This window comes from Saprolegnia parasitica, assembly GCF_000151545.1.
Source record: "Saprolegnia parasitica CBS 223.65 unplaced genomic scaffold supercont2.11, whole genome shotgun sequence".
In the NCBI taxonomy this organism is placed as follows: Eukaryota; Oomycota; class Saprolegniomycetes; order Saprolegniales; family Saprolegniaceae; genus Saprolegnia; species Saprolegnia parasitica.
This window is the reverse complement of record NW_012156405.1, coordinates 246,307-255,980: the sequence shown is the minus strand read 5'-3', so window position 1 is coordinate 255,980 and position 9,674 is coordinate 246,307. Positions and strand designations below refer to the sequence as shown.

General features: G+C 59.6%; 3 protein-coding genes across 3 annotated transcripts in view; 2 read left to right on the top strand and 1 right to left on the bottom strand.

Annotated features, from left to right (window-relative positions):
* Positions 1 to 99: 99 nt before the first annotated feature.
* SPRG_19566 (hypothetical protein) lies at positions 100 to 948 on the top strand (the record flags this gene model as incomplete). The annotated part of the gene is made up of 1 exon (XM_012342911.1): positions 100 to 948. The coding sequence occupies one exon, from the start codon at positions 100 to 102 to the stop codon at positions 946 to 948; it is 849 nt and encodes a 282-aa protein (XP_012198301.1).
* Positions 949 to 1,501: 553 nt separating this feature from the next.
* On the bottom strand, positions 1,502 to 7,422 carry SPRG_04204 (hypothetical protein; the record flags this gene model as incomplete). Its single annotated transcript, XM_012342806.1, has 4 exons — positions 1,502 to 2,514; positions 2,568 to 2,695; positions 2,741 to 4,886; positions 4,937 to 7,422. The coding sequence occupies 4 exons, from the start codon at positions 7,420 to 7,422 to the stop codon at positions 1,503 to 1,505; spliced, it is 5,772 nt and encodes a 1,923-aa protein (XP_012198196.1). The 3' UTR covers position 1,502.
* Positions 7,423 to 8,507: 1,085 nt separating this feature from the next.
* The window catches only part of SPRG_19565 (hypothetical protein), a gene marked incomplete at both ends in the record, with an annotated part of 3,358 nt that continues 2,191 nt past the window's right edge, over positions 8,508 to 9,674 (top strand). The window contains one exon of the mRNA XM_012342910.1: positions 8,508 to 9,643. Within this exon, the coding sequence (XP_012198300.1) occupies positions 8,508 to 9,643 (1,136 nt within the window). The remainder of the gene's footprint in view (positions 9,644 to 9,674) is intronic.

The following is a 9,674-nucleotide window of genomic DNA, read 5'->3' as shown; positions in this document are numbered from 1 at the left end:
CTGTGACGCTCACGGACCAAGTGATTGGGATCATCAGCCTCATCGGTGCCCGACAACATTTTCGAGGCGCTCGCCGACGGCTCGCTCCTCAGCATCATCATGTTTGCGCTGCCCCTTGGCGTTGCAATTGCGCGGTCGCACGCCGGTGAGATGGAAACCAACGTACTCCTCAACACTTTACGGCAAGTGCGAAATGCACTCTTGCTCTTGATCAACGCCGTGCTTCGAACGACGCCCTTTGCCGTCGTGTTTTTGGTCGCCGGAGCCATCTCCACCTACAACACGTCCGGGTCGACGATCGTCTCGCAGGGTGGGTTTTTGATTCTGGCGTTCGTCACTGGCGTCGTAAGCCACACGCTGCTGCTGATGCCGTTCTTGTTCTTCCTCTTTACGCGCGCCAACCCGTACAATTACATGAAGCAGCTCGTGCCCGCCTACATGTATGCGTTTGGCTGCTCGTCGTCGATGGCAACCCTGCCCGTGGCCGTGGCCGTCGTGCACCAGACCCGCCAAGTCTCGCGCTCGATGGCGCAGCTCGTCATGTATCTCGGGACGCCGGTCCACATGAACGCAGCGGGCGTGTACTATCCGCTCATGACGATCTTCCTCGCAGCCATGTCGGGCGCCAACGACAAGATCGGAACGCCGCAGCTTGTCGTGCTTTTTTTCGTCTCGCTAATTGGCTCGATGGGCACGGCACCGGTGCCCAATGCAGCGATCGTGATGCTCATGACGGTCTGGAAGACGGTGCTACCGACGACGCCGCTGCCCTCGTCGTTTGTGTACGTTGTGGCCGGCGACTTTATCTTTGATCGGCTCTCGACCATGACGAACGTGCACGGGAACATGTTTGTCACGCGGATCTTGGCCCAGCGCTACGACGACCCGGTCGAGGCGTGGTCGGACGAGACGAGCGAAGACGCCCGGACGCCAGTCCCAGGCGTCTAACTTGGTGGTCACCTACTACTCGTCTTGCTTGTCGCGTCGTCTTATCATAACAGTATCTAATGCATGCCAAACCCTCTCTTGCCAACGACATGCAGCCTGCATGCACACGTACCAACCGCGACGTTGGACAGTTCGTCGAAGGATACGAGTCGATAGATAGTATGAGAACCACGATCCTCCAGCTGACCAAGAGATGGTTCTAGACCTCTGGGAAAGGGATTTTCTGATTGTACTCGGATGTCTGGATAATGTACTCTTCCTTTCCACTCTCGTGCCTCGCATACCTCACGGCAAGCTGCAAGATAGATTTACGGTGGTGACAGGAGAAAAATCTCTAACCCTCTTTGGCATAGAAGAAAACGCTGCAAGCTATATGAGACTTCACACGAGGTACGCACTATTTCACGTCGCTTTGCTACTCGAAGCTAATACAAATGCGACCACACCACCTCTGCCATATTGCTCACATTGTGTGTGTTTTAGTCAAGTATTTGATGCATCGACCAGTTGAATTGACGTGTATATGCAAACGACACGGCGACGAAGACACTTCCTTAGGGGCTCGACAGTGCGCGGTACTGGTTGTTTCTTGTCGACGGCGCCCCCTTCAAGCAGCCGCAGCACCCGCGTGTCAACGTTGGCTCTTCGCGTCGTTCTTGCTTGGACGCAAACGCATTGAAGATGTCTTCGAGCGAAGTCTGCGAGACCGCGTACTCTTGAATGGAAAACGTTTGCTTGGCCGCCTCGACGACGCTGAACGCGGCCGAGAGCGTCGTGTGGAGCTTGAACTGCACGAGCGCCGGCTCGCGGAAGACGACGTCGATCGCACCGTTTGTGGCCGCATGCAGGTGCTGGGCGAGCGCGTCAAACATGTCTTCGCCGATCCACCACGAGCAGAAAGACGCAACGTCGACCGCGCCCTCGGTGTTGGCCAAGTGGGCGAGGAAGAAGCCCGTGGCGTGGTCAGGCACCAAAAGCGACGCGCGCGACGGCTTGCGAAGACGGCCGCACCAGTGGATCATGTCGTCCATGTTGAGCGTGGACGGCAGCGTGGCGGCCATCGCTTCGATCGCCTCTTGCTCGGGCACGCGCAGCTTGAGGTCGAGTACGAGGCCGTGACCAAACTTTTGCTTGATGTGCTGGATGCTCCCGAGGCATTGGAGACCGCCGCTGACCATGATACCGACGCGCGAGCACAAGGCTTCGCACTCTTCCATCGAGTGGGTCGTCAGAATGACCGTCGACTCGCGCTGGTGCGTCGAGAGGTCCGAGATGACCTCCCAAAGGAACCGGCGCGACACCGGGTCCATGCCCGTGGACGGTTCGTCGAGGATGATGATGGGCGGCGACCCGATCACGGCGATCGCAACCGAGAGCTTGCGTTTGTTGCCGCCGCTCAAGTGCGACGCAAGGACGTGCTCGAACGACGTGAGCCGAAGCTTGGATACGAGTTGTGCAATCGCGCGCTTGGCATCCGACCCGCGAAGGCCGCGCAGCGCCGCGTACAGCTGCAAGTGCTCGCGCACCGTGAGGAGGTCAAAGAGGGCATCAAACTGCGGGCAGTACCTATGCGAGACACTCGTGAACGACCTGTTGCACCAAGGACGCTTAAGGCATACCCGACGAGCGTGCGTGCTTGGTTGTGCTGCGACACGACGTTGCGGCCAGCGAGGAAGGCGCGGCCTGCCGACGGCGCGACCTCGCCGAGCAGCATCTTGAGCGTCGTCGACTTGCCGGCCCCGTTGACCTAATGAGCGCGTGAGACCTCGCGATTATGGCGTGAGAGTCGTACCCCAAGAAGACCAAAACACTCGCCCTTTGGCAGCGCGACCGAGAGGCTTTTCACCGCTTTGACTGGCTCGGCGCGGAAGAAAAAGTCGTTGAAGACCTTGCGCAGCTGGTCAATGACGACCGCGTTGTCGGTCGCGCTCGACAGCGCCGTGACGCGCGCGGTCTCCGCAATCACGTCCGTGTCTGTCATCGATGCAGCGTCCGTCGCATCGGGTGTCGCGTTGTACGAATGCGCCTTGACCGTGCGAAGATACTCGAGGCAGAAGAGCAAAGCGAAGAAGACACCGGCGGTCGCCCCGAGGTACGTCAGGTGCTCGTAGACACCGCTGGGGGCGAGGGCATGCAGACGCATCTTGGTCGACGTGCCGTTGGGTAGCGTGATGTACTTGGCGTTCGCCGCCGTGACGTTGCGGAGACCGTCGCCAAGAGCGTACAGCGGCGCCACGCGCCAGACGTTGTTCATGCTCGGCTTTGAGAACGTATACAAGACATTCTCGGCCACGAAAAAGGCTATCGTGACACCGAGGTGCGAAAGCACCATGATCGTCTGCGCCGACGAATGCTCCTTGAGGAAGAAGCCACCGACGTACGCCGACGCGACGAGCGCGACACCCGTAAGAAAGAAGAGAGCCGCTGTCGCCAAGAACGCGTCGTCGACCGCCTCCGAGTTGGCCGTGTAGGGTGTAATGCCAAAGCCCAGAATGAGCCCGAGCAAGATGCCGAGCATTGGGAGGAAGCTCAGGAGGTCGTAGAGGATGTTGGCGGCCCAGAACGCCGAGAGGTAGACGCCCGAGACAAGCTGCTGGTGCTTGGCCGTGAGCTGATTCTCCTTGACGATGAACGTGACGATCCCACCGGGGAAGAAGGCGAGCGCAAAGAGGAAGCAGCCGAGACCGACGTAGCCCATGGAATCGCCCCACCGCTGTCGGCTCTTACGTCGATACTCGGCCGTTCGCGTGGTCTCTGGCAGCGGGTGCACGGCAACGCGGAGCTCAATGTCGTTGGCTCTAGCAAAGCTGCGGTACATGGCTTGATGCAGAAGGCGCTTGAAGACAGGCGCGGCGTGCGGTGACGACGTGTTGGCAAACAGCGTGTAGCTCATGACATTGTCCGTCGGCGAGACGTAGAGGAGGTACCCGCCCATTTGCACCTCGTCGTTCCCGGCGCGGAAGCCGCGCGCGTAGAGCTCGGTGGAAAACCGAAGCTCAAAACCGTCGGTCGAGTTGAGCTTGGCCGGCGCCGCCTTGCAGACAGCATAGTAGCTGCGCCCGTCGCAGTCGGAAGGGCGTGGCATGTCACCGTACGTGATACCAAAGACATTGACGGTCGGCGTCGAGTACGCAGTCGCACCCAGAGACGGCAACGGTACCGGACGGGCGCCGGAGAAGCGCTCCATGAGCGCACTGCAGGCCGTTGCATCGTTGTTGAGGCAGACGTACGGTGTCGGGCTAGCGCCTGCGTCCGGGTACGGCGACGTATCGAGGGCCAACCGCGGCTGCACCGTCGTCGTGTCGTGCTCGTAGACGTACTTCATCAAGCCAAACCCGATCGCGACGAGAAGCAGCGGCAGTACGATCGAGCTGAAGAGCGTGCGCGTGTCCCGCTTGGCGACATGCAGTCGCTTGAGCAGGAGCGCGGTCAGCTGCGAGACAAACGACCGCGACGACGCCGCAAGCGTCGTCGTCGGTTCCATCGGTACGGCCACCGCGCCACTTGGGTCCGAGACGCGGCCTGTAATGTGGATAAAGACGTCTTCCAGCGTCGTGACGGAAATACCGTACGACGCGACATTGACGCGCTCAAGTGACGCGTCGAGCGTTTCGAAAAGACTGGGAAACGCCGACGCGGACGACGACGGCAGGGTAAAGACGACCTCAGTGGCAACGAGCGAGGCGAGCGTGGCGTCCGGGACACAGGATTCGACGAGCTGGAGAAGCGCCGCGTCCATGTTCACACTCGCATTGGCCTTGGCCAACGTCAGCGTGTACCCGGCGCCGAACCGCGTCTTCAGAAAGAGCGACGAGCCCGCGCACTGCAGCGCACCGTTGGCCATGATGGCGATGCGGTCGCCAAGCACGTCGGCTTCTTCCATGTAGTGCGTGGTCAGAATCATAATGCGCTGGCTCCGGTTCCGAAGCAAGAGGTCCCTAATATGGAACGGATATCAGATCTGAGATAAGGCAAAAGATGGTTGTACCAGACAGCGCGGCGGCTGTACGGGTCCATGCCAGACGTGGGCTCATCGAGAAAGACGAGCTGGCTGCCGCCAAGCAGCGCGATACCGACCGAGAGCTTGCGCTTCATCCCACCCGAGAGGCCCTTGGCGAGGGTGTTGGCCTTGTCAACGAGGTCCACCTCGGCGAGCGTCGCCGTCACGGCGGCGTCAATATCTGCGACGTTCTTGATGGCAGCGTACAGACGCAAGTGCTCGGAGACCGTGAGGTTCTCGTACAGGATGTTGTGCTGGGGGCACACACCCATCGACGCCTGGATCGCGCGAAGGTCCGTGGAGAGGCAGTGACCGTGGATCGTGGCGTCACCGGCCGTCGGCGGCAACATCCCCGTGAGCATCGAGATGAGCGTCGTCTTGCCCGCGCCGTTGTGACCAAGAAGGCACGAGATCTGGCCTTCGTAGAACGCGAGATGCAAATTGTCAACCGCGACGTGCGCACCGAAGCTCTTATGCAGACCCTGGACCACCAGCGCCCGGCCGTCCTTTTCCTGCTGCAAAAGGTGGGGCTCGGGCATCTCGACGTCGTTGCTTTCGTCGTGCAAGGGCGCGCTCGTCATCGGTGCCGCACCGGACCGCCGGCGCCAATACGACGGCGACACCGGAAAGTACCACGGCTGCTTGTCGGTGAGCACGCGCTCGAGGTACAAACCGAGTAGCAGAAAGACGACGACGTCGAGGAAGAGCATGCCAACCGCCGTCGAGTAGCGGAACCGGTTGGTTTGCAACACCGACGCGTTCGCAAACGTGATGCCTTGCGTATAGTACTCGGCGCGGAGCACGACTTGGAGCGCGAGCACGATCGCAGCGGGTGGGCAAAGGCAGATGGCGGCTTTGGCGCCTTCGCCCGCGGCATCCGGGAGCACGTAGCCAGCGATCGTGAGCAGCATAAAGACGAGCTGGGTGACGTACGTCGCCGCCTTGGTCGATGAAAACAGTGTCGAGGCCGCGTACCCAAACGACAAGGTCGCGAGGTGGAACCCCAAGAAGAGCAGAAAGAGGCAGGCCAGTGACGAGTTGGGAAAGATGTTGCCGACGGCAACGACCAGCGTTTCGATGGCCGCGACAAGCACGATGATGACGCTGTAGAGGAGGAACCACGATGCGACGAGGGCTGACGGGTGCAACCCGAGTGCGAGCATGTACTCCTTGGAGCGCGTCTCCTTCTCGAGCACGAATGCACCAACAATGTTGCCGACAAGGAAGAGACTGAAGAGCACCATGGCTGCCGGCATCGCCGTTGCCAAGAGCATATCGCTGTCAAAGAGCGTGTTGATACCGTAGCCTTGCATCGGAAAGACGTCGGTGGCGCCGCCGAGGTACGGCTGCGGCGCTTGGCGAAGCGGGCGCAGATACGCCTCGCGAAACGCCTTGGGTAGCGTCGCGAGCGTCGAGTTTTCAAGGCTCCAGGCGTACCCTCGATCGAGCTGCTGCAAAAGGGCCTTCCAGTCGGCGTCCGCGACGGACTGAAGCGCTTCATCGGCCGCCAGCGCCGACGTCGACGCAGCCACCGTGCACGACCCGTTGGTCGACTGCGCGGTAGCATCCCACGCCGGGAGGCAGTTGAGGAGGCGAGCCACCATCGTGTCGACGGTCGCAAACCCCTCTTGCGTGTACGCCATGGCATCGTCGGGCTTGAATTCGATTTGCAGCGGGTCGTAGCGCTGGCCCGTCTGCATGGGCGGTGCAAACTTTTGGCCCCGGTCGAGGTTCGGGAACCGCAGCGTGTACTCGACCGTCTGGAACGTGCCAATCTTGTTTGGCGCTGGCGCGATGTTGAAGACGATGGCTGCGCGGAGCGGCGCCGTGGTCGGGCCCTCCTTGGCGGGCTCGTCCCGTGACGAATACCGGTAGTACCAATCGTCTTCTTCCGGACCGTACGACGGGCTCGTCACATAGGCCTCGAGCGCGACTTCCGACTCGAAGAAGACGAAGTCGTCGGCCGTAATGCCGGAAATCGTGACCGTCTTGTTGTCCGCGATGGGTACCGATAGCGACGGGTACCACGTCGTGAGCGCTGCGGCAAAGTACTTGCGCGTAAAGAGCGTGTCCGGGACGATCGCGAGCTTGGGCCGCAGCGCAAGCGCTTTTTGGCACTTGGTCGACTTTTGCTCGTCGGGCGACGGGTTCTGAAAGCAGATCTTGGTGTCGTAGCTCTCGCCCATCGAGCTTTGCAGCCATTGGTACACGGAAGGCTCGGCAAAGTGCATGCCACGCTTGCTGCCATACGTCTGGACGCGGTCGCCGTAGTTGACGTTGGGGTAGCCTGGGAGCAGCGGCCAGTTTTGCCAGCCGGGTGCGAACGACACCTTGTAGCTGCCATACATCAATGACTGCAGGACAGCAAATGCAATCAGCGCAAACGCCGGTGCGATGATTTCGAAGAGGGTCGCGATCGGCCGCCGCTTCTTGAGCCACACGTTCTTGCGCAGCAGCGGACCCGTGTGTCCCATGGTGTGCAAAATGAACAATGCGACCAAGTGCCAAAGCGCTCGCACGCCGTCTGTCCATCCTTTGTGTCGGATCGCCAACGTCAAGGTTTTGCGCAGCGGACAGGGACCCAGGATCGGGGTGCGCAACTGTAATTCGCTTAAAACGTAAAAGAGTACCCACAAAATTGTACGTGGCAATCGGTTCGGGTTCTAAAGTACTTGTATAAGGGAATAATTGGATTCATGGCGTGTCGCTACCGCACCTTCGCGTTGATGTATCCATTTATAGAGGGCATCAACTCTCGCAGAATCTACATGGACGTTGATTGGTCCACGCTTAGCATCTGGATGTGGTTAGGGTGGCACCGCCTTGACGTCGCGCTTCCACTACCGTGTCCAGTTGGTCGAGGCCCCAGCAAATTCGACCCGTTCGGTGTTAGTACACGTGGCATCGAGAGTTTGCACACCGAAATGCGCGCTCCACACCGTCGGGCGTGCCCGCAATCACCGTGTTTTCCGCCCCAAAGCGGCAAAATGTTTTACTCCATCTCCAGCCACAGCTCAACACCAAGCGATATATATTAAGAGAGAGCGCCCTGCGTTAAGCCAAATAGCATTGTGGCCCATGACGGCATTATTCCGGCGTGCGCCATCTTTACACCTCGCATCCTCAACATCTGCGGCTCTGCACCGCCGTTTAGTTGCAACACGTTTTAAGTCGGAGTCGACAGTCATTCTCTTTTCAGGGGACTACAGACCCGTAAAGAATAACCAAATAGGCTCACTAACGCAGGGTCCTGTACACGGTTCGAGCGGAGAAGAATGTGACGCTGAAAGATTAGAACGGTTAATGTTCCATCCCGTGTCGCCATCGACCCGCGATCCCATCACAGAGCACGCGGCTTGTACGATAAGCTGGCACGGCGTCCACCCACATAGTTGATCCTTCTAAAGAATACGAGCCTTCTAGCATGATAAGTGTTTATCAACCTGGTCGTCTTGTTGGAAAATTGGAACGAATACGTAACGCAACCCTATCGGTTAAACCTTCGATGCTATGGCCTAGTCTTCGACAAATCCTTCTTCGTGGAAAACGCACTGGCAAAATGGCAACGCGAGGTGTGGTGCTTTTTGATGGCGAAGCGCCGCGGGAGTCCAACGCACCGACGCTCAGCAGCAGCGGCGCCACAGCCACCAACCTCAACCAGAACCCAACGGCAGCTGGCGTCCGCCGTCCACCGCCACCGGTTGAAACATTCCACGTGCGTGGCAACCTGCTTTCCAAGCAGTCGGACGAGCGCTTCACGCCCGTTATCTCCGAGTACGAAGGGTTTGTCGACGATGACGCTTTTGAGACCGGCGACTCGATGCCCGAGCCTCATATGAAAAAGCCCGCGATACGTCCCTATGTCCTGAGCTCGCTCGCCATCATCGTGGCCGCCGGCATCGGTGTCGGTCTTGGGCTTCTTTTGGCGACGCTCGACCTCTCGTCCGATGCGATTGCGTGGGTGGCACTGCCCGGTGACCTCTTTGTTCGGGCGCTGCGCTGCGTCATGGTGCCCGCTGTCTTCTCGGCCATGGCCGTCGCTGTTGCCGAGATCGTCGTGCTCAAGAAGGCGTCGCTTCTCTCGTGGCGCACCGGGTGCACTTTCTTTCTCACGTCGTTTTTGGCGGTCGTCCAAGGCATGATTGTTGCCGGCATTTACCACTCTGTCGTGCGCAACCACAAACCACCATCGGGGCTCCTTGCAACCACGTCGCTCGTGTTCAAGTTCGAGTGCCCCAACGGCAAGTATGCCATACCAACCGACGCCAACGAGCTTGCGTGCGTCGCGTTGGAGACTTCGTCGCCATCGACGCGCTTCGTTGCGAGCGATGTCAACCACGTCTTGGCCGTCAACACGACGCTGCGCAGTTTGTCGTTGACGCAAGAGGTCATTTCCATCATCAACCTCTTGGTGCCCCAAAACATCTTTGCCGCGCTCGCCAATGGCTCGCTACTGAGCATCATCACGTTTGCACTCCCACTCGGCTTTGCCATTGCCAAGTCGCACACGGGGCTACCAGAACACAATGCAATGCTGGTCGTGCTCCGACAAACGCGCAACGCGATGCTCATCATGCTGCAGGTGATTTTGAAAGCGACGCCCGTCGCCGTCGCGTTTTTGCTCATGAGCGCGATCGTGACGTACGACAACTTGACCAACACGGTGGTGACCAACGGCGGGTACCTCCTCGCGGCGTTCCTAGGCGGCGTCGGCGTGCACCTATTG